At 45.1% G+C, this 23,889-nt stretch overlaps 1 protein-coding gene across 2 annotated transcripts in view; it reads right to left on the bottom strand.

The window, feature by feature from the left end:
• The window catches only part of atp2a3 (ATPase sarcoplasmic/endoplasmic reticulum Ca2+ transporting 3), a 55,332-nt gene that overhangs the window by 8,098 nt on the left and 23,345 nt on the right, over nt 1–23,889 (bottom strand). For both annotated transcript variants that reach the window (XM_061055908.1, XM_061055907.1), the window contains exons 6-16: nt 19,089–19,169; nt 18,752–18,837; nt 17,459–17,923; nt 9,118–9,206; nt 7,687–7,789; nt 5,742–5,873; nt 2,957–3,073; nt 2,654–2,872; nt 1,861–2,196; nt 657–877; nt 364–566 (exon numbers count right to left, since the gene is read on the bottom strand). In XM_061055908.1, coding sequence (XP_060911891.1) covers nt 364–566; nt 657–877; nt 1,861–2,196; nt 2,654–2,872; nt 2,957–3,073; nt 5,742–5,873; nt 7,687–7,789; nt 9,118–9,206; nt 17,459–17,923; nt 18,752–18,837; nt 19,089–19,169 — 2,052 coding nt within the window. The remainder of the gene's footprint in view (nt 1–363; nt 567–656; nt 878–1,860; nt 2,197–2,653; nt 2,873–2,956; nt 3,074–5,741; nt 5,874–7,686; nt 7,790–9,117; nt 9,207–17,458; nt 17,924–18,751; nt 18,838–19,088; nt 19,170–23,889) is intronic.

Genomic DNA, 23,889 nt, shown 5'->3' with positions numbered 1-23,889 from the left:
AATTGTTTCCAATGAACAGAGAGTCGCCGTACAAAAAAAACACAACACTGCACATTTTTTCGGAGCACTTCTTGTACCCATACCCTCTTTGCTCCATGTGTGCCTAGGTAAAATTGACTGAAAACATACAGTTCAGTAAAAAGAAACGGAGCAGTGTCGGTACAGCGGCTGTTGTCAACACACTGTTGTCATAGAGACAGGACGGACGTGCAGCGATTTAACAAGTTTTCTGTTAGCTAGTCACAGATGACAGAGTGAGTATTAAAAGTACAACACTGTTTTCTAAGGCTGATAGCTCATATACGGATGTGAATGTGAAGTCTATTAAACACTGAAAACAGATGTATAATGTTACTGTTCTACCTCCGATAGCCAGATATCTGAAGAAGAGCCAGCCTGAGATGAGGGGCTCTTTAGGGTTGCGGGGGGGTTTGTCCATGATGTCCAGGTCTGGGGGGTTAAAGCCCAGAGCAGTGGCTGGCAGGCCATCGGTCACCAGATTAACCCACAGCAGCTGGACAGGGATCAGAGCCTCGGGGAGACCCAAGATGGCCGTCAGGAAGATGCTGCAGGTGGACAGAGAGAAGAAACACAAACGTCAGAATGAAAGCGGAGTGAAGAAGGCGGCTGTGTCTCCGCGTGTCCGCAACCCTCACCAGACGACTTCTCCCACGTTGGAGGAGATGAGGTATCTGATGAACTGCTTCATGTTGTTGTAGATGGCTCTGCCCTCCTCCACTGCAGCCACGATGGTGGAGAAGTTATCGTCAGAGAGCACCATCTCAGACGCAGACTTTGCCACCGCCGTGCCGGAGCCCATGGCGATGCCGATCTCTGCTTTCTTCAGGGCGGGGGCGTCGTTCACTCCGTCTCCTGTCTGCGGAGAGAAACAACTGACTGTGTCATTAATGCATCAAAACTCCATTTAAAACTTCACATTTGTATGAAAAGTGCAAAAACGACTCAAGACTCAAACATCAAGATCCATTATTCCAAAACGATAACTTTTCTGACACGGCAACTGAACAAACCGCTCTGAAGAATGTGATTTAACAACTCATTTTAAAGGAGCAGTATGTAACTCTGACCCCTAGTGTTTAAAATGGGTACTGCAGTCCAAATTCTAAACATTGTAGAGAGCTGTCTCTGATTTACTGATACTGATTTAATTCAGTAGATATCTCACATATTGCTCCTTTAAAGTTTGGTACTACTCTTCATTCATTTTTTTAATCTTAAGATATAAAGTGCCCACATTACATTTTTAGTGAAGATCATTATTTAAATAGAAAATGTTCTAACAGTTTGTTGATGATGGTAAAACAAACTGCTGTGTCACTCTGCTGGGCCTCATTATCGGTTCAGATCCAGAGAGGATCAGGTTCAAGCTGAACAACAGAGATACACGAGTCCGTCACGTCTGGGACTAAAGCAGCTTTAGACGCTGCTGAATGGTCGGAGTCAGTCTGACAGCTAAATGGCCATATTGTTGTCTCCTTCACTCCCGTCTTTCCCTCAGATCAACGCCTCTTCTGGGGCTCGTGTCAGACAGGAATCAGCCGAGCGGGATGGCGATGACAGCCTCTGATAGCAGTGTCTGAGAGAGCGGCTCACACAGACCTGAAACATGTCACACCTCACTACACACTTCTTCTTCTGCTTTGTCTTTCACAGAGCGCAAGGGCAGAAGGAAAGGCAGAAAGGCAAACAGGATGCCAAGTGCCAGAGGGATGGATTTGATTTATATTCACTCTACTGAATTCAAACACTCTCTGTTGAAGTGTTTTCTATCTCTCCAAACTGTGTCCTGAACTCATGTGAAATCATCATCATGAACTCGTTGCCATCTCTCCTCCTCACCATGGCCGTGATCTCATCAAATGATTGCAGGTATCCCACGATCTTCGACTTGTGAGCCGGCTCCACGCGGGCGAAGCACCTCGCCCGTTTCACCGCCTCCCTCTGGGCCTCCAGCGGCAGATCGTCAAACTCACGACCCGTATAAGCCTTTCCTGTCACGTCCTCCTCTTCGCCGAAGATGCCAATCCGTCTGCAGATGGCCACAGCTGTGCCCTTGTTGTCTCCGGTGATCATGATTACTCGTATGCCCGCCTCGTTGCAGAGCTTCACTGAACCGATCACCTCCTTCCTGGGCGGGTCGAGCATGCCCACGCAGCCGACAAAGGTGAGACCCAGCTGAAAGAAAAAAACACAGAGAGAGAAAGAGAAGGAGAGATAGAGAGAGAGGAGGATTAGAGTGCACAGAACCATATCTGAAAACACAAACACTTCTATTTCACAGACATGGAGTTTGCCTTTTTTCATTAGTGTTGCTGCTGAAACATCAAACTGTTTACAACACAAAGAGAGACCAGGGAAGAAGAAGAAGCTACAACTTCGTGTGTGTGTGTGTGTGTGTGTGTGTGTGTGAAGCTCCCACTGTTTCTTTGCACGCCATCCCTTTTTGCGGTTTTGCAACGCTGCAATGCTTTTTCATATCCCGACTTCATACTGAGCAGATAAAAGTAAATCTATTTCTTATTTCTGAAGTGTGCATCATTTTTAATAAAAAAAAATCAAAAATCAAGACTTCTTTCAGGAGCACTTTGGATAGCCATGGCTTCTTAAGCGTATCTCCTCTTTTTTTTTTTACCTCGTACTGAACAAACTTGGTGGCGTTCTCCAGGTCCATGTCCTCTCTGCGAGGCGGGCTGTCATGTGTTGCCAGAGCCAGACAGCGCAGAGTGTCCCTGCCTGTCCCCCAGTCCCTGATCTTAGACAACAGCTGGTCCCGCAGAGCCGGGGTGAGCGCCACCTTCCCCGTTCCCACCCGCAGGTACTGACAGCGCTCGATCACACTCTCTGGGGCGCCCTGAGGAGAGGAAGGATAAACATGAACACAACGGCGACGACATATAGAGTCCTTCTACGTGTCGGTTATTTCATTCATACACACCTTGATGAACATCTTGCTCTGGGATCCGGGCTTGACAGGAGTGCAGAAGACGGACATGGACTTGCGATCACGAGAGAACTCCAAGGTGAACTCCTTCTTCATCAACTGCCTGATCACCTGATGGATGAAACGCGGCGAGAAAAGAGACAAAGAGTCAGAACTGGAGCTGAGTAGATGGTATTTGTGTGCAGCTGTCAGGCCTGCAGCCGGGAGCTGACTGAAAGCTTTGACTTAGTCACTGACATTTGAAGGATGACACTTTGAAGCGAGCACTCATCGATCTTGTCTGGATGTCTGGCTGCAGCCTCGGACATGAATGTGCTTCGTTTAATAGCACACGCTGCTGATGTCTATCTAGGCCTTCAAGAAATCCCTTTTTTTATTCTGCATTATCCTGGTTTAGTGTGAACTTTTTAAACATGTTTAAAACTTAATAAAACAGGTGTCGATTGCAAAGTATAAATAGGAGTCATAAAAGTGGATCTAAGTGTAAACTCTCTTTCTGCCAGTAGGTGTCTCTCTAGTTCAGAGTCTGTGTTGAGCTCAGTCCTCGTAAAAGTCTCCAGAGATGAACATTGATCTTGCTCTCAGTCCAGCCAGATGGTGATGATGTACACACACCCCGTCGGGGGACTGCAAACATCTGACGGATGTCCTGAAATCTGTCATTGTGACGAACTTCTCCCCTCCATCAAACCAGCCATGAGTTTGTCTGGGCAAGGCATTCTGGGAAATGATTGTCCCACAGCGGAGATGTCGAGGATGCAGAGGATGTATCTGTTTGTTCATCAAGCAGAGGTTGTGATTTCAATTCAGATGACGTTAAGTCAGACGTCTGCCTCGCTGACTTCTGTCACTACGGGGAGAATCTCATCTCAAGTGCTCGCCACTGACGAGCTTTGTTCCTCCTGAAAGCGAGCCCCACGGGGACAGTAATGACCTTTATCTACAGAGGTGTGAGAAGTCTCTGAACCATGGGTGACTGGCTCCAACACGACAGATGACAGATCCCTCAGCAGCCACAGCTTAGTGAACCAGAGCTCTTAAAAACAGACATTAAGAAATACTCTGACATAATAATATAATAATAATTACATACACATATACAGCAGGAGACTTCCCATGCTGAACTCTCATCTTCTTAAACATTTAAACAGTGATCATCTGCAGCTTGTCTTCATGCTAAATGATGTCATGTGGATGTGGATAAAGGAATGGTTGAGGCAGGTTTGTCGTCTTTACAGCTTATCTAAGCTAAATGTCAAATGTTACGGCGTGTGATAGTTCACACCCTGAAGTCAAACATTCTGGACGAGTCTGTCAACAACCTTGTCCTGGAGTGAGACAGTGAACCTTACGCTGTTTACTCACCACCTGTCGCTGGCTAAAGAACAGGACTTTAATGTTAAATATTATGGGAAACAAAGTGAGGCACACTTGTTACTGATGTCATCCTCAGCAGCAGGCTGAGTAGAGTTAAGACACTCTCATTGATGAGGAGTGGAAAAGCCTGCAGCAGATGTTCCAGTTAGTGAAGCAAAAAAACTGAAATCTCTTGACAAATGACTGAATTAGGATTCAGAAAGTCTGTGGATGTGTGTGTGTGTAGACTTCAACAACAACAACTTTTAAAGAATCTGTTGGATGACGGAGTCCTTCAGTGATGGAGCATAAGAGTCTGATGTGAGGAACCAATAACGTGTTTTATAGTGAATGTCAAGAGGTGCAAAGAAAGCAGTTCTCATCTGTGACGAATATGCACCAAATCCACTGATAGTAACCAGGAGGATGCTTTCTTAAAGGTGCCTTATTCTCCTCATGTTCACCTTTCATTTTGTCCGTCTGTGAAACCTACCGAGCAGCTCTGCAATTCCTATTTATCTTATTAGTTGTGTTTGTAAAAACCTAATTTCAGCTACTGTCTCTTTAAGGCCCCCCTCCCTACATACCCACTTTCTTCTGATTGGCCAGCTCTCTGAAAGCCTTCGGGAATACTGCAGGGCTGCCAGGGGAAGTAAGAGGTTACACCGGCTTACGTAGAGGCTTGAAGACATCTCGGGAAATTCTCGGTTTCATTTGTCGTGATTTGCAGAACAAGCCGCTTAGCGCCCTCTGCAGACTCATCCTGGGATTACTCCAACATACGTTTACCTCATGATCTGCTGAAACTTCCAGCATTGTTACACTATTTGTGAGTTTTAAATTCTGCATGATAGGTCAACTTGCTGGATTCTGTTGCTCTGCCACATTCGCTGAATTGCCCCCCGGGGACAAATAAAGTTTTTTGAATTTGAATTTGAATTTGACACTGCAGGAGTATCACGAACTTACAGGACTGCTTCTTCTCTGCTAGACAAATTCAAGCGTTGAGTTTCTGGATTTTATGATCTGGAAAATAATCTTCAGTGATGCATTTTCAAAAACAAATGCGCTTGATAACGATTTATATCTGTGAACGGCTGATATGGGCGGATAATCTCGCCAAACAGTTAAATATCTGTCCGGCTTTATTAAACCAGAATTATGTAACACTGTGAGACTCAGACATCAGCAGCAGAACCTAAGATGACCTCTTTTTTTGTGATTTAACAAACTGTTCTTGGTTAACTTGGTCACAGAGGGTTGTTTTATACAAAAGGGCTCGTGTAGTTTGAGTGTCTCGTTTCATATCACTTTTTCCACAGATGCATTCCTAACATGTGTAAACAGGGTCATATCTGAAAAGTCGGGGGACTTCCCTTTGAAGACAGACGATTCTCACACATCCACATGTTCTGTATCTTACCCCGTTGCATGCGCCGGCACGCTCCACCTTGCTGAGTCCGGACACATCGGTCTTAAAAACGTTCATCTTCTCCACCAAGGTCGTCAGAGCCGTCTCTGTGGCTTCACCCACCTTCTCGTAAACTCCTTTGGCCTATGAGAGAGACAGAAACACTCAAGACATGCGGAGGGACTGCAGACCAGTGACACAGTTAGCATGCTAAGAGTGAAAGAGTTGTTAAATTCCCTGGGAAGGTTCAGAGGAGAAGCAGCTTTAAACCCGTAAACCGTCTACTTTTGTTAAACATATACGACTCTCTTCAAAATGCCTCGTGAGCCAATCCGCAGGTTATTCACCTCAGCCTCTTCAAACGTTGAGTCACACATGCAAAGTGTTCGCCCTCGCCAGCTGAGATCTGGAGTGGGTGAGGCAAAGCGGTAATGACGTAGCACACATCATTTGTTTGTGTGACCGAGAAATGACATCAATAAAACACCTGGCTCCCTCCTCCTGCACTCTGCAGCTCTTCTAACTCTCTCTCTCTCACTCCCAGTTCAGCACATTTCGATCCCACTCTAGGGCTCTTTACTTGAAAAACGTTCTAAATTGATGACTAAACGGCCGTTTAAGAGAGCAGAAAGGAGAAGAGAAGAGCCTCATCTCGGTCTCTTCCCCTCGGCGTGGTTACCATGATACCGGGGAGATGACAAAGAGGTGAGAAAAGCAATCCAAAGCAGAGAATAAGATCACACTTCAGGGCGAAATGAGCTGCACTGATGAAGAGAAGAAAAAAAAGGCCTTTGTGGTGTTTGTGTGTTTTGCAGTTCTACCTTTAACCACAGTCTTAAAGTGTCTCTATGCTGAACAATCAGTAAATACACGAGGACATCTGAAGAGTAACCTTGTGTGAAACATACAGTATGTCTGCAGAGACCGTCTGGATTTTACTGTTCTGGTTTGTTCTGGTTGACTCGGGACATTTCTGGGCGGGGAGCTGGTGTGTTTCCTCCAGCCAATGACAGCGCAGCAGGTGAGTTTAGGAGTGGATACAATTCAGCGATTGGACGCGATTCAAACCAGGAAATATGACCGACGTTGACTTAGCATTAAAGAAGAGAAAATATAATCATAGTGAGACGCAACGCCATGCGGATAAAGCTCGAGGGTGGACCTTGTGTTGGCTTTCACTCGTGGACGTGGAGTTGGTCTGCTTCCTGTTGGACAGGCAGGTGAACTCCACAGGCGGTTAGCTTGCAGTGTAGGTACAAGCAGTAAACATACACAGTACGTCCTGCAGTGAGGGTGAGCTTCTGGGGGGCGATGAGCCAAGGAGGAGGAGGGGCCCAGTTTGAATGTTGTGTTTAAAAACATTTCTACTGACCACCTTTAAACGTTAAATTAAAATGCAAAAGATATGATTGCGGTTACATGAAGGCAGAGTTTGTTTCTTTTGACTGCCGTCCCTCTGGAACCCAATTAACCACAGTCAGAAAACCATGATATGAAGTTGAATAAGACTAGAATAAAGCAGCAATTAGATATGACCAAAGGAATAATTCACGAGAGGCGGAAATGGACTTGAGCTTGTATAGCTCTTGTGATGACTCAAAGCGCGTTTACTCCGCAGGTCACACCTACACATCCACATCCTGCTGGTAGAGGCTGCTGTGTAAAGTGACCATCAGTATTAACTCATCACATTAATACGCCGCAGACGAAGCAGCGGGAGCAACTTGGGGTTAACCGCCTTGCCCAAGGACACATCGGACATGTGGCTGCAGGAGCTGGGGATCGAACCCACGGCCTTACAGTAGAGAGACGACTGACTCTACCAACTGAGCCACAGCCATCCCAGGTGTCCAAGATTAAGGTTTAAAAATGTATCCATAAAATCATGCATTGAGAGCCTGTGTGTGTGTGTGTGTGTGTGTGTGTGTGTATGTGTGTGTGTGTGTGTGTTAATGACCTCATTGTAGTCCAGTGAGGAGTCGTTGCACATAGAGCACACAGTGGCCAACTCCAAAAGTCCATCATAGTCACCACACTGGATGGGCCGGTCTCCTTTTAGTCTGGAAGGAAAATACACACAAACAAACAAACAAACAAACAAACACATATGTCACTCACAAACAGCAGCAACACACCAGGGAGAAACACTTCACAGTTCACTACACCTCAGATACAGTAACCCATCCATATGCATAAGCGTGGCAGACATTCAGTTGTTCAGCATTCAAAAGTTGAGAGAAGAAATAGTGCTTGTACAGTAGTAAACAGTGTGTGTGTGTGTGTGTGTGTGTGGGTGTGTATCTGTGTGTGTCCCTGACAAGCAGTTCTGACTGCATGACAACCATGGATCTCTTCCCAGTAGAGACTGCCTCGGTTGCTAGCGAGGCTCCCACACACTAACCCACACTCTGCTGTTATGAAATCGACAGGTTCGTGCAGAGTCACTCACTAAAAAAAAACAAATTAAATAAACAACATGTCTATGCAATGAACCCTCTCCTACCTGATGACTGGCCTCCTACCTTTAATCCTACACCATCGCATATTTACCGAGATAAAACAGAGGCAGCTGAAAGAACCTCAACACTCAAAGGTTGTTAAAATAGAGTTCACACTCCACTTCTAAACTTTCAGAACAAAGAAGGTGTGATGCACCAAAAATACAGAACAGCTGAGGCTAAATGGTTTATGATGGTACGTTATTGTTACTACAACTACTTCAAGTTAAAGGCAAGGGAATGATCAGAATTTAAAGGTCACATGATGCAAAATCCACTTCACCATGTTTCTCTAACACTAATATGTGTCTCTAGTCTGTTTACAAACCCCCAATGATGAGAAAAGTCCATCCTCTCCGTCTTTTGCCTGCTCCACTTTTCAGAAAATGTATGCTCAAACAGGCAGTTTGTAGATTTTCCCTTCATTACATCACAAAGGGCAGTAGCCCCTCCCCCAGGTGGGTGACACTCCCACAGCTAGGTGTTTGTTCTGCCCTCTGAGTCTGACTTCTCACCGTAAACAATAGGACATGGAGCGAGAAAGCCCGAGACACCCAAGTCCTTCCAGAGAGGGGGCGTGGTCAGACACAGCTCATTTACATTTAAAGGTACAGACACAGAAACAGCCTGTTCTGAGCAGGGCTGAAATAGAGGGGTTTATAGACATGATCAAATACAGGATCAGAGTGGATTCAGAACAAGAAACTTCACACACATGTTTTGGGGAGCTCTGAGTGACCACTGAAAAGTGTGCATGACAACATCTAGATAATAAATAGAATTCAAATAAATCAAATCAAATCGGTGACCAGTATAAAATATAATGAGGTCATGAGGCGGACAGAACTTTGCAAAATATCAGTCATGCACTTTTAAATTGTGACACTCACACTTGTCCCTCGGGGGCATAGGTAGAACCAGTTATAGAGAACTCATGAAGGGTGCAGTCGGAGTCTTCCACTTTGTCTGTGACGAACATCTGGAGAGGAGAAAATACAAACAGACAGAGGCAGAAAGGAGAGATAATGTGTCAATACAGTGTTTTACAGTGTAACTCTGACACCTAGTGTTTAAAATGGGTACTGCAGTCTAAATTCTAAACATTGTAGAGATCAGTCTCCCCCCCCCTCCTCTCTAGAGTTGATGCTCACACAGGTCACCATGTGGTGGACACTGAAGCTTCAGTGTTTATCCAGCTCTGCATCAGTCTGTAAACCTTTCTGTGTTCTAACCTCTCTCCATTTTTCAAAAGCATCTCCAATATTGATCCTAGTTTGAGCACGTTTCTGCTCGTGGAGCTTATTAGAAACATGCAGAGGCTTTTTAGGTCGGGTACAATCACTTCTATCTGAACCACTTCTCTTGCCCGCTTCCATCACTGCAACACCTGTTGGTTTGACCTGATAACTGCTCTCATATCTGGCAAACCGAGGGGCGTCTAAAACGGCCGTGTGGGGGTGTCTTAAAACCGCCTACCTTCTCTGGTCCAAACAAATCCAGAGCATTCAGGACCAGAATCTAAAGTTAGAAGGAGGACATACTGGCTGCTGCATTGTTGTCAGAGAAACCAGCACTTCAACATAGCATGTTTCCTTCCATTATCTTTTACCACTTTTTCCGTTTGGGATTGCAGGGGGGCGGGCGCTGATCCCCCCAGAGGACCTAATCGGGCAAGAATGTATCACTGCAAAAAATAAACTTTTCATTTGTAAAAGAAAGAGTGTTTATTTTTAAGCTAAACACCTTTCATGTTATTCAAACTGTTCCTAATGAGCAGCTCTGCGGTGTGGGCACACCCTTGAGTTAGTGTGTACACACAGGTAATAAAACACCTTTGTTATCACAGTATGTCATCCTGGATTTGTAGTAGAAATGTTTGTTCTTCAACAGTCACATTTCCTGCCACAGTAGTGTCAGCTGAACCTCACACCTATACAGTAGCTCCATGGTGTCAGAGGCCCTTTAAACAAAGAGTCAAGGCTGCATCGTGTCAGTGTTCAGGAGCAAAACACAGCTAACAGAAGCCCAATGATTTTCCACGTTCTTTTGAACTTGTTTAGCATAAATTAAAGGCTGGGGGGCATTGATAAAATCAAAGAAGTAGCTGTAAACACAAAGTACTGCACAAGCTGAAATCTGGTCACTGGAGAGGTTGAGTTCAAACGGCCACAAAGAGTCAAGAAATCCCCTCTCACTATCAGTTTGTGCAGCACTATTACGCCTCTTTCTCTGAGTTTCTAAACACGCAGGCGACATGGGAGTTGCTCTGCTTACATGTCTGGATGTAAGGCTTCATCAGTCACTCAAACTGCCACACACGCTCCATTAAACCGCTGCAAAACAAAGAACGAGTCAGAGAGAGTTTGCGAGGGAGCCGGAGTCCCAGAGCTGTCCAAGGATCTGCTTTGTTGGCAAATCTTATTCCTGAAATTCCCCCAGGGAGGCAGCTTCATGATGCACTGCTAATACTAATTTATTGATAAAAAAAACAAAAAAACAAGGAGGGAGTGTGGAGGCTGGTGGTTCATAAGAATGAGATCCACTACTATTCCACAAAGGCGTCAAACACAGAGTGAAGTTCAGAATGAAGCAGAAACAAACATGCAGAGGTGAAACACCCCTGTAACTGATTCCAACTCTATTTGAGACTCAACTCAGTCAGACAGATTGAAGATTTAATGAAGCCGCTGTCTGGTTAAACTCGTGTTGATTCTCCTGTCGGTGTCTTTGTTTGCCGACTAACCTCTCATTTAAAACAGACAATGAGTGGCAGACTGCAGACGAGACAAAGCTTTTGTACCTCTCGTTCAAAGGTACAGTTTAGCCTTTTCACAGAGAAATTATTTCTTAAAAACAAGTCTAGTCCGCACAAGATGAATAAGTTAAAAACAAATGTTCTCTCCAGAGAAGGAGATAATAATAATTTATACTTTATTGATCCCGCGAGGGGAAATTAGTTTTTACACTCTGTCTAGTTAACGTGCTACACAAACATAGGCCGGAATACACACATGCACAAACAGGATCCTATGGACATGCACTAATGGAGAGGTCTCAGAGTGAGGGGGCTGCCCACAGCGGGCGCTCCTGAGCTGGTGGGGGGGTTAGGAGCCTTGCTCAAGGGCACCACGGCAGTGCTCAGGAAGTGGACTGGCACCTCTCCAGCTACCACACCAATTTCCGGACTTGGTCCGTGCCGGGACTTGAACCGGCAACCCTCCGATTCCCAACCCAAGTCCCTACAGACTGAGCTACTGCCGCCCACAGAGATTAACACAAGGGCCCGACCGACACGGGGTCTCTGGGGCCTCAGCTTAACCTCTTTGTCTGTTCCTAGACAAGTCAAAGTTGGACGGAGATACCATTTACAAAATGGCAACAACCCATCACTGGCTTTCATAACTCCTCTTCAGAAACCAATGGGTGACATCACTGAGACTACGTCCATGTTTTATGCAGTCTTTGGAGACACCATGAGCTTTAGATTTGCATAGCTTTGCATAAGGAATTTAGAAGAAAGGAGTCATCAATACAACCAAACATTGTTCTGTAGCTCACCTGGTAAATAGACTCAAGCTTGTACAGAGCCTGTCTAGTCTTCTGACTACTCGGAGTGCTTTTTACACGGCAGGTCACACCTACACATTCACACGCTGATGGCAGAGGCTGCTATGTAAAGAGTCAATCAGTAGTAAGACTCACCAGCAGAGCTGCCTTAGGTCACAAGACTAGCACTGATACCAACAGCAATGTAGTTTCAAAAACAACTTTTTATACCTCAATATTTTTTGCTTAAAGAAATGTGTGTGGTTAAGGAAAATGCAATTAAATGCAATTTCATCATAATTGAGTATTTGCATCACACACCTCGCACAAGTCCAAATTACGGCAGGGTTGGTAATTTTTGAAAACTAGCATGATTTTGAAAGTAGCATTCCCTCAGTGCTCTGTCTACACCCACCCACCCCCCCCCCCCCCCCCCCCTCTGTGCTCCCTCTAAAGCCACGCCCCTCACTCACATGCACGAGCGGCATTGGTCCAGAAGCGGATCTCAGCTCATGATTTGAGTGTGGGTTCGTGCACGCAAGAGGTAGAGAACGAGCAGGGAGACAGGGAGGCGTGTGATTGGTTCATCAGATTGGTACCTCGTGGCAGACATTGGTCGAAGTTTTTACAGGCTTACAACTGATACAGATGACAGATTTTCATTGTTCCTTTTTCAGAGAACATGAGTTATTAATTTCTGTCAGGACCTAAAGACAATTTCAACCAAAATCTTAAAAAGTGGATCCGGAGGAAATGACCAACCCTGCCCTTAACTGCAATAAAAACTGTTATTTCAAGTCAATTAGCAATGTCTTTTTTCACTCAGCATTCGGGAATTTCACCTTTTGATGGAGGCCTAGTTATGATGTTGATGCTTTCACACACTTGTGATGCAGTCACATGAAGCACAAGCACCTAAGAGGTTCAAACCTATCGTGTTATAAGAAGTGCTTTTTGGATTTATGTTGGATTCAGCAGGGACGAGTTGTAAACACGTGTATAGTTAAACAAGAAACACAGAGTGATAGCAAATATTCTCTCATCATGACATCATAAAAGCTTCACTAAATATGCTTCTAAAATGTACGACACTGTTCCCTTTGGACAGTTTTTGGACAGCAGATCAGTTTTTTTACCGTTACATCCTTTAGACGAAGAGTTGCATGAAACATTCTGCAAACCTCCTCCTACCTCTCTCAGCTAGATAACAACCTTTACTGCGTCCTCCTCACACTCTTAGCATGATGTAAAAAGCCAAATTATTCACCGATTTGTGATCAAAACCATGTGAGAAAGTTTGGCTGCAGTGAACACAAACACACCAGCTGCTCTTGTGTCCTGCTTCAAAACCAAAGAGGGTTCATGCTGTATCAAAGCGCACTTACTTTAACCAACAGCAAACATGGAAAACAAAGTCAAACATGACTTATTTTAAGCTCAAGTGTAAGAGCTGCATTAGGGATGAGTTGGCCATTCAGATTGTAAACTTCATGTCTGCCCTGTAATACAACAATGCCATTTATCTTGGTCAACCAATTCCTCGTTGAAATTCTGGATGTACTGTCCCTTTAAGGAGCTTCTGCTCGATTCTTAATTACTGCAAGGTCATCATGCTTGTTCACTTTGTTTCCATTCTTCTTGACTTAAATCTATAGTAACATCTCAGGGAGCCAATAACTTTCACTAGAACACAGACACAGACACACACAGCGAGGCTGAGAGAGACTAAATAAGGATTCTTTCATCTGAGGTCACTTTTTCTCTCTCTTTCTAATCCTCTGCAGTCTCCAAGGAAACAAGGCACAGTGTGATCCATGTGAGTGAGCCGTAGTGGAACAAGTTTGTATTCTTACACTCATTTCCCTTTGAGCTTATGTGGGGATTAATGAGGAGTAACCCTCTTAATGTGTGCATGTCTATTTGTGTTTGCGAGTGTTTGTGAAGGGCAAAAGGGGGAAGTGCAGAGTCACTGTCAGCAGGATGCAGAGGGGGGGAATCCTTGGAAATCCTGTGGATATGGGACAAACCCCTGAGTCAGGGGAGACACATGGAGCAGGACCAGGAATAAGCACAGGTGGACACGCCTGGGTAAACACTCACATGGCCGATTGAAACCTTTACACAAGAAAGAGCACAACGGCAGCGTGAAGAGTTAAGCAACAACCAAAATTACTATCTCCAGGAAACACCCTGCTGAAAAAAACGCAAAGCGGAAGTTCGATTTTCTCCAGGCGAGTGTGTATTTGCAGCCTTATCTCCCTCCAGAGAGTCGAGGACAGCCTGCCAGGGCACAAAGAGGGAAGCAGAAGGTCAATATTTACCCGCGTCAGCCCGCCTCGCTCTTTTTCTGTCTGAGAGGATTTCAGGGTTGCAGTGAGATCACTGCTCCGTGCCCCTCCTGCTGCAAGGAAGTCCCTGCTGCTCCGCAGTAATCAACACACACACGCACACACACGCTACAAGTCATCTCAGCGTTTACTTCACACACACATAATACAAGTGTGCTGTGCAGGGAATGCACCGTCCTCTGATTCTAAGTCCTTTTTGAAACAGCAACTAATTAAAAAAATGGTAGACAAAGAGAAAGAGAAAAGGCAGAGTTATTATTTCTCCCTTTTTCCCTTCATGACATCATAAAGGGCAGTAGCCCCTCCCCCAGGTGGGTGACACTCCCACAGCTAGGTGTTTGTTCTGCCCTCTGAGTCTGCCTTCTCAACGTAAACAATAGGACATGGAGCGAGAAAGCCCGAGACACCCAAGCCCTTCCAGAGAGGGGGTGTGGTCAGACACAGCTCATTTACATTTAAAGGTACAGACACAGAAACAGCCTGTTCTGAGCAGGGCTGAAATAGAGGGGTTTATAGACATGATCAAATACAGGATCAGAGTGGATTTAGAACAAGAAACTTCACAGACATGTTTTGGGGAGCTCTGAGACTTATTTAAACTGGTTGAAGAGGAGGAGAATATGTGACCTCTAAATAAATTTTAGTGTTCAGGGAGTTTTTCTGCAAATTCGTGTCTAATCGGGTCCTTGTGATAGACCAGTGAAGACCTGTATCTTTGCCTTGCCTTTTTACGAAACGATCAACTCTAGCACCTTTTAGATCCCTCCTCTGTTGTGATAAAACATAACTGAAAAGTTAGTAGATCCTAATAGCCCTGAGTCGTCTCTCATCACGGTTTCACATTCTTAATGAATGAATGAGCTGCCAACAGCTCCCTCGCAGAAGTGTTGTCTGTGCTTTGCTTCAGAGCTGGCCTGTTCATACCTGCGGCACCTGTGAGATCATTAGCTGAGGTGAGAGGTGAGGCGGAGGATGTAAGGACAAGAGGTGTTAACTGATTAGGAGTGTGTGTGTGTGTGTGTGTAAAGCCTTCCTTTTAAACAGGAGCCAAGACAAACAGCAGCTCTGGCATTTACTCTGTGCTTGGAGAAAAGACTCCCGGTAAGCAACACCAACACACTCATACTCATGAAAGGTAAAGTGAGGGTAATTACTGGAGAAATACTCGTGAATAGTTGTGGTTAAGATGTGTTGTCGGCCAAGTTAAATACAATACCCTGTAAAGGCCATTTATACACTAAAACCTGCAGGATAGTTATGAATATGACTCACTGTCAGTGTTTCCCCACACCTAGAAAAAATACTCTGCAGGCTGCCAAGGTCAATTTGCTCACTAATTTCAGCATTATTATTTAAATTGTTCATATTCTCCGACATGTTCACCTCTCATGTCGTCCGTCTGTGAAACCTAAAGAGCAGCTCTGCATGATTTGCATCTCAAAAAACTCCCAGGAATAAAACTAAATATCTAGATAACTTCAGGAAGACTGCTCCTGTGATTCAGCTGACCAGGCTGTTCACATATCCACCTCACAGTTGGAGAATATTTGGCTTCACATTTGTACAGCAGGAGGAGATGGAGATGCATCATCCATCTTTGTGGTCAATGTGAGACACTAATGCCTGGTACACACTACACGATTCTTAAAATCTTAAACGATTTCGATAATGTGAGAGACCCCAAACATGACAACAATCCTGACTGATTAACAGTTTAGTTTTATAGTGTGTGGTGTGCAACGAGACGATCAACTCGGCACACCACACACTGACCGATTCATTCAATGACAACCAGAGTCTCGACTATCACAACGTGTAATGTCGCACGGTCAGACAGGATTTAAGAGTAAACAAACATGACGGGCAAGCTAAATGTGGCTAGCTGTTAGCTGGTACATCCATTACTGTAAACATTTTGGTCAAACTCCTTTCCTTGTCAGTTGGATTGTGGTTTGTTTTACAGGACTCGTAATATAACTCGTGTTGTTGCCACAAATCAAGAAGTTGGTCCTGAATTCATGACATCCATTTAACTTTATGCTTCGCCATGGTAATGTTTGTTGTGCTTCCTGCTTCAGTCAGCTTGCTTCCCTATTGGCTATTTTTCCGTTCCACGTGACAATTCACGGAGTCCGTGCTCGGCCGTCCTCGGAGTTTTCCCCACACCTCAGGATTTCTGATCGTAAATGTTGAACACGTTTAGTATTTACGATTTCAAATCAGGGCGGACTAGATCGGGGAGGTTAAAATCACTCTTAAACACATCTCACACCACAGGAGAATCTGGCAAGATAATCTTTGGAACATCAGATAGTCGGGCCTTTGCTGACTTTGGTCGGAAAGGGGGGAATCGGGCCCAGAATCGGGCCAAGTTTAGTTTGTTGAGTGTGTATGTGTGGATCACAGGAGATTATAGAAGATAAAGATGACTCTATTGAAGCAGTTATAAACAAACAACCTACAGCTGATGCCAAGGCGATCTTCAAGTAATAGATGAGATGAGGTTTATTTTTCATAACCTTTGAAATGAGGACATTTCATCTGAACAAAGGGAAGTATGTAAGACGGAGATGAGATTTATTTTTGTGAAGTTCTATTTTATAGATCTTTAGAAGTATGCAAGACTCACAGCAGAAGTTGTCCCCTTGCTTTTGCTTACCCACACCGGAAGGTACATTTAATTCAGTATGTGTAGTGTTATAGTTAACGGCCAGACAACCAAGGATTAAACTAATTATCAACATCACCAAAGAAGTGCTGTTACACTGATGGCCGCAGGTTTGTGGACTGCAATAATTTTTTTTTTTGCAGAAGAGTTGCCAGGGATTAACAAGCTAGCTACATGTGCTCCGACGCAGCATTGTTTTCATTTCTCTTCACCGTGACCTTGCTCGAACAAGCTAACGCTAAGCTAAGCTAGCGACTTTGTGATACTAAGTGAAGAAGAAAGGACATCACAAGCAAAGCTCCTCTGACCCAGGAGCCGCCGTGGACAGGGTCTCGAAGTGCCCAATGTTAAGGTCCAATCAAAATGAGGAAATAAGAAACTAAATACTATTAATATGGCACAACGTCATTCTGTGTGGAACACTGACTGCATTGTGTTCACTCAGGTGATATGACATTTTGGAAACCTTCCCGTGTTTGTGTGAGCTGATCTGGTCCCCTGATATCGCTGTGGGTGCTGCTGGGTCATGTCAGCCTGCTTTACTCCACCAGCAGCTTCCTCAAACCTGCCACACTGAGGTGAACATTACAACAGAGGAAGGATTTTACACTCCTCTATGAGCCTCAAAGGAGTGCAATAAAGTGTCGGCCGTTCCTGGTTTGCACTTACTCTGCAGACGGACATCTGGTTGGTGGTGAGGGTCCCCGTCTTGTCAGAGCAGATGACAGACGTGCAGCCCAGGGTCTCCACTGACGGCAGACTGCGAATGATGGCGTTCTTCTTGGCCATGCGTCGAGTGCCGAGGGCCAGGCAGGTGGTGATGACGGCGGGCAGCCCCTCTGGGATGGCGGCCACGGCTAATGCCACGGCGATCTTGAAGTAATAGATCGCTCCTCTGACCCAGGAGCCGCCGTGGACGGGGTCTCCGAAGTGCCCGATGTTGATCACCCACACAGCCACGCAGATCAGAGAGATGACCTTTGAGAGCTGCTGGCCGAACTCGTCCAGCTTCTGCTGCAGCGGCGTCTTCTCCTGTTCTGTGGCGGCCATCTGGTTACGGATTTTACCGATCTCTGTGGAGACGCCGGTAGCGACGACAATCCCTATAGCTCGGCCTGCGGCGATGTTTGTGCCCTGAGAGGAAACGGAAGAGAGAGAGAGAATTGAGTGCTGGGATGTGAGGAAGAAAATGAAAAACACAAATTCTTTGTTGGAGAAAATGTACATCTCTGACAGAACTACCACATAAAGTGACTTTTCTGACAATTGCAGGAACTGTTTAAGTGTCCTAATCAAATCCTGATATAAATGCTTCATTGTGAGGCTCATCAGGTGCTCGTGTAACTTCAAGGTTTGGAAACAACAAACTGAAAAAGCAATCTGATCATACTTCTCCTAAAAACAGACTTTTGCACCAAAGGACATGAAGATAATTCAGATCTCTGTCACTAAGCATCAAGATACAGTCATGATGTTCACTGTACTTTACACCAGTGACTCTCAACTGGTGGGTCAGGACCCAAAAGTGGGTCGCGGAGCCGTTTTCAGTGGGTAACGAAAAGTGGGTAACGCCTGTGTCAGAAAGTCCAAGAAGCTCTTTTCAAAGATGTTTGTTTAGTTCTGTTTCTTTAGAAATTTCCAGAAGTGCCTGTGTGAAAACGGCTATGGAGTGCTTTTTGTTGTGTGTTTGTTATTTGTGTTATTGCAGCTTAATTGTTTTAAAGTCTTTATTCATACTAAAGTCATGTTTTTGTTCCATCTCTAGTGTCTTTGATATTCATTTTTCTGTATTTTAAAAAAGGTCCATATGATGAAGGTCACTGCAAACGGTCTAAGGCTTTAAACGCTGTGGTGGTTTGGCTTCAGACCACGAGCTTCATACTGGCCCCTGGTGCAAACAAACATGAAATAAATAAAGAGTAGATACGTGTGAGTCAGCCAGCTCCGGGGAGAAACACTTACAGAAAAGAGCATGTTCTTCTTGTCCTGGTTGACGGCTCTGGGGTCAGGAACAGGGTCAGTGTGTTTGATGACGGACACAGACTCCCCTAAAGGAAAGAGTGTACCAGACAAGTCAGCAAGATTAGATCTGCCAGAGTGACAGGTGATTATTTGACCAACAATGGGATTTCTCAGCAGTGACTAAGCTGAACAAAGTTCACACTCGCAGCATAAAGGGTAGAGGATCACAGAGACTAAACCTGAGGTCTTTTAGGTTCAGGCAATAAAAGAAGCAGCGAGCAAACTGTGTCTGGATTATGTGAAAGTCTGTTAGTGTCCGATATGAGACGAGACGTACCTGTGAGGATGGACTGGTCCACACGCAGCGTGGTGGACTTTATAGAGGTCACTCTGATGTCAGCGGGCACCTTGTCACCAACTAACAAACAAACAAACAAACACAACAACAAATTAAGACACAATGATGATAGACTCACAAAATCAACAAAGTCAGCTAAGTGACACTGTAACATCCACCGCCCGACAGATATGAGATTAGTGGGACCGACACTGATAGATCTGTAGAGATAGATAGATATAAACATTTATTGTGTTGGTCCCTCAAAGTCAGTTATCAAACACTTGTGGAAAATATTTATAATGAAGACAAGATGGTCACTCAACTGGAAAGTAACTGAGCATGTACGTGCATCACCGCTCGACACTCTGGAGAGTGATGATGCTTGTTGTAATTCTTACAGCGCCCTCTGCTGGTGAAAGAGAACTGCGAGTGTAATACAATGAAACTCAAATGAAAATGCTTTTTGACCGGTGAATAAATCTAGTAATTTCGGCACACATCTGTGAGAAAATTAGCTGACACCGATAGACACTTGATATGCTAATATCGGCCGATATGATCACAGTCGGTCTCTAGTATTAAGGCATGGTGGTGGCTACATGGGTTAGCAGAGGTAAAGTAAGCAGGACAGCGAGGAGGACAAGACAGCGTAAATACGTTTTCCAATGAAAGTCTTGTGCTTGTAAGTGTAGCTGCTGGTGATCAGTGGTTTTACATCCACCACTGAATACGTGTTCAAACAATAACAGAGCTCATGCTTCAGCTGCAGGTAAACAAGAGCTTGATAGAACCTCAGAGTCACATTCCTTTCTAAAAAATAATCGATAACTTCCTCTCCCTTTAGCTTCCTCTTCACTTTCTGCAGCTCTCCGTGTTCCTCCGATACACCACGACATAGTTTATCTTCTCCACCAGAGCCCACGAGTTATCAAGACCTGCATATTAAACTCATGTATCATAACCAGAGCATTTATAGTATCTAACGCCCCAAAACAAAATGGTTATTGCTTCCTCTTTGTCAAAGCCTGACATTGAACTGAGCCAGAGCCAGATTGAGAAAAAAGGGATATTATGATGTAGTAGCATCAGTGGATCCTGGACGCCTCCCTTTGGAGGTTTTCCAAGCACACCCAACTGGGAGGAGATCCTGGGGTAGACCCAGAGTTTGCTGGAGGGATTATAAACCCGTCTGAACTGGAAACGCCTCGGAATCCCCCAGGAGGAGCTGGATAATGCTGCTGGGGAGAGGGACGTCTGGGTTGATTTACTTCACCTACTGCCATCGTGACCCTACCTCAGATAAGCGGAAGAAAATGGATGGATGGATGTGATGAATGGATTGATGGATGTGATGAATGTGATGGATGGATGGATGTGATGGATGTATGTGATGGATGGATGTGATGAATGGATTGATGGATGTGATGAATGTGATGGATGGATGGATGTGATGGGTGGATGTGATGGATGGATGTATGTGATGGATGTGATGAATGGATGGATTGATGTGATGATGGATGGATGGATGGATGTGATAAATGGATGTATGGATGGATGAGTGTGATGGTTGGATGTGATGGAAGTATGGATGATGTGATTGTTGGATGGATGGATGGATGTGATAAATGGATGGATGGATGGATGTGATAAATGGATGGATGGATGGATGGATGGATGGGATGGATGTGACGGATGGATGGGATGGTTGGATGTGATGGATGTATGGATGATGTGATTGTTGGATGGATGTGATGGATGGATGGATGTGATAAATGGATGGATGGATGGATGTGATAAATGGATGGATGGATGGATGTGATAAATGGATGGTTGGATGGATGTGATAAATGGATGGATGGATGGATGTGATAAATGGATGGATGGATGGATGGATGTAGGGAGTGGCAGTGGGAAGTTTCTCTAAACACTCCAGACAGATGTAGATGCACAGACAGATTTTCTTCTGTAGCACATTTCACAGTAGAAACTTGTCAAAATGGTTTCTCGCTGGTAAGTTGAAGTGTTCACTTTGGATCATTTCACTCATACTCTGAGACGAGAGAGGCTTTTTTCCATTCCTGACAGGACAGAAATAGTGTAAAAAGGGAGAAGAAGAAATGAAGAGTCTGCGGTATTCAGCTAAATAGCCTCGACTTTTCTCTCCATTTTCTGCGTCTGACACCCATGGGCTGGTAAGAGAACAGGAGTGGGAGAGGCGGAGGGGGAGAGAAGTGTGTGTGATGTGTTTGTGTGGGAGACGGCAGGGGGCTACAGGTTCACTGTAGCAGGACTGGCCGAGGACAGAAAAGATAGGATTTTCAAAACGCCTACCCACAGACTCCTGCTCCCCGAACCAGCCTCCCACAGATACTCTCCATCTGCTGGAAGGGAATATTTACTTCTAATGTAGACACGCAGAGTGCAGATACCCAGGACTTTGAATATTTGTCTGACTATTATCCAGAGTTCGTTTGAAAATTCAAAAGGCAAGAAATAATTACAAGAAGTCAGGAATACGTTTGAAGAGAGACCGTTAATGTTTGATTAGAATTAATGAGAGGATCAGCTGCTTTGGCGAGCTACAATTCCCCTTCCATTTGGTAAAAATGGGCTTGAATCAGAATCTTAATGTGTTGCATAATATCCTGGCGATGAGGTCTCCCTTCACATGCAGTATAACCGTGACTTGTTCCCAGTGAATATTTGGGTGCAGGTTTCCATCTCTTCAGGTCCTGACAACCCGACCGCTGCAGTCACTCCATCTAACAAACCCAGGAAAGTTCCAGCGGAGGCCCAAAATCACAACTGTGTCGTAACCATGCCTGGCATCACCGGGACTGGACCGACAAGAAGGAGGCAGAGGCAGAGGCAGCGGCGGCGGTGGTAGTGGTGGAAACTCGAGTAAATACATTCATGTTGTTTTCTCTCCTCCAAAGCACTTGTGGTCAGCAGTGTCCTTTTCCGATACCTCCACACAGCCTCCAGTTCCCATGGAACAACCGGCAGCTAATCTGCTCTACAGGAAAGCCCAGAAAAAAAAATCACTGCAGGGAAGGAAAATATTGACGTGTTTTCTTTGTCACCGTACACCTCAAATGTTTCAGTCAGAGGAGGGTGTGTGTGAAGATCCCTGACACACGCTCTCTGAGTGAGAGGAGTGTGTGTGGTACGGTCAGTGCCCACCTCAGCTGTTTACTCATGTTTGAAACTGCTTAGCAACGAGATTATGTCAGAAAGGACGAAGCAGCTAATACATGACTGTGTGTATTTGAGAAGAATGCAGCAGTGTGCAGAACGGCACCGGGATAACTCTCCTTCATTTGACAGTCAGTGCGGTCTGTACTTTAAACAAGCTGGAAATCCAGTTTACTAATGCCTCGATTTCAGCTCAGACTTTCCCACTTACGTCCACATGCAGACATCTCCGCTGGCTGTGAAAGAAATGCTCTCACTTTGGACACCATATATGGTTATTGAGGGCAGTGATGAAGTGCGATCAGAAGAGAAGGCATAACACAAACAAGAATCTAAATCACAGGTTCCTAACCTCGACTGTAAATATCACTGGACGAAGCCTGAGTGACGTCACCCAGCTGTTCCTGCAGGGGGGCTCTGGAGTCCCATCGATGGTGGTCTCCATGCTGTCTCAGCCTAACTTTCAGTCAACCTAACGACAGGCTGAGAGCTGGAGCTGAGGCGGGTTTTAAGCCTCCTGACAAACCGTTACACTGCGCCCGCCTATCAGTCAGGTCTTGTTGTGAATAACTCTTGGTTAACGGTAAATGGACTTGAGCTTGTATATAGTCTTCTTCTGTGGTTGACAAACTACCTGCAGCTCCCAGCAGCAGCAGTGACATCACAAGCTCTTCTTCAAACCGTCTCATCTGACTCTGCTCTGCACGGTCATCATCTCCTCATGAACTGCATCGTCACGGAAACGAGCTGAATGGAGCATGCAGCATTGTCATGGTAACACTGTTGGTGTTGACAGTGACGATGGTGGTGGTAGGTGGGGGGGTGGGGGGGGGTGGGGGGGTGGGGGCGGTTGTAGAGTACTTTTGGTTCTTTCCACCTGTGTGGGCTTGTCTGAGTCTGTGTGAATGAGGACACCGGCTGAAACAAGCCCGAATTCCACAGAAGAGCTACCTGTCATATTAACAGACACACACAACTCTACACACTAACACGTACACGTACACACACACTCACACACACACGTATTTGCCGCAACATTTTAAGGGAAATCAAATCCAAACTTGAAATCAGGCTGTGCATAAACCAAATGATGATTACGAGTACAGTAGGAGTTGCAAGTCATTAACGACCCGATGCTGCTTTCAAGTCAAGGTCAAAGTTCATGAACTTCATCCCAGTGCTTTTGAAAAGCTGATCCTCATTTATTACTGTATATAAACAAGTATTAACTTCATTAACTGACCGTGATGAGAATAGTACCGACATCTCATAGACAACGCATTTTCAGGTTTTCCTTCAAATGGCGTCGGCTGCTCTTGGCGTCTCTAACTGTCATTGATTGAAGTCATTTTCTTATGGACAGATTGTACATGACGCTCTTTGTGAGTTAGGTTAAGTTAGTGCTCGGACTGCTCCGAGCATCTCTAGGCGAATGCTACTGTTGACCTTACCAGCACAAGCTGAACAAAGTAGTTAGACGAGGAAGTGCATCCGGTTAATTTCAAAATAAAACCCCTGATTGTGTGTGCAGCTGCTCACGGCTGGGCTCCCGCTACAAAGACAGACCCAGTGGTGCAGGGCCACCGTAGCGGAGTAAAACAGT

This window comes from Labrus mixtus, chromosome 14 (assembly GCF_963584025.1).
Source record: "Labrus mixtus chromosome 14, fLabMix1.1, whole genome shotgun sequence".
NCBI lineage: Eukaryota > Metazoa > Chordata > Actinopteri > Labriformes > Labridae > Labrus > Labrus mixtus.
The sequence above is the reverse complement of the archived record's forward strand: the minus strand, read 5'-3'. Positions and strand labels throughout refer to the sequence as shown.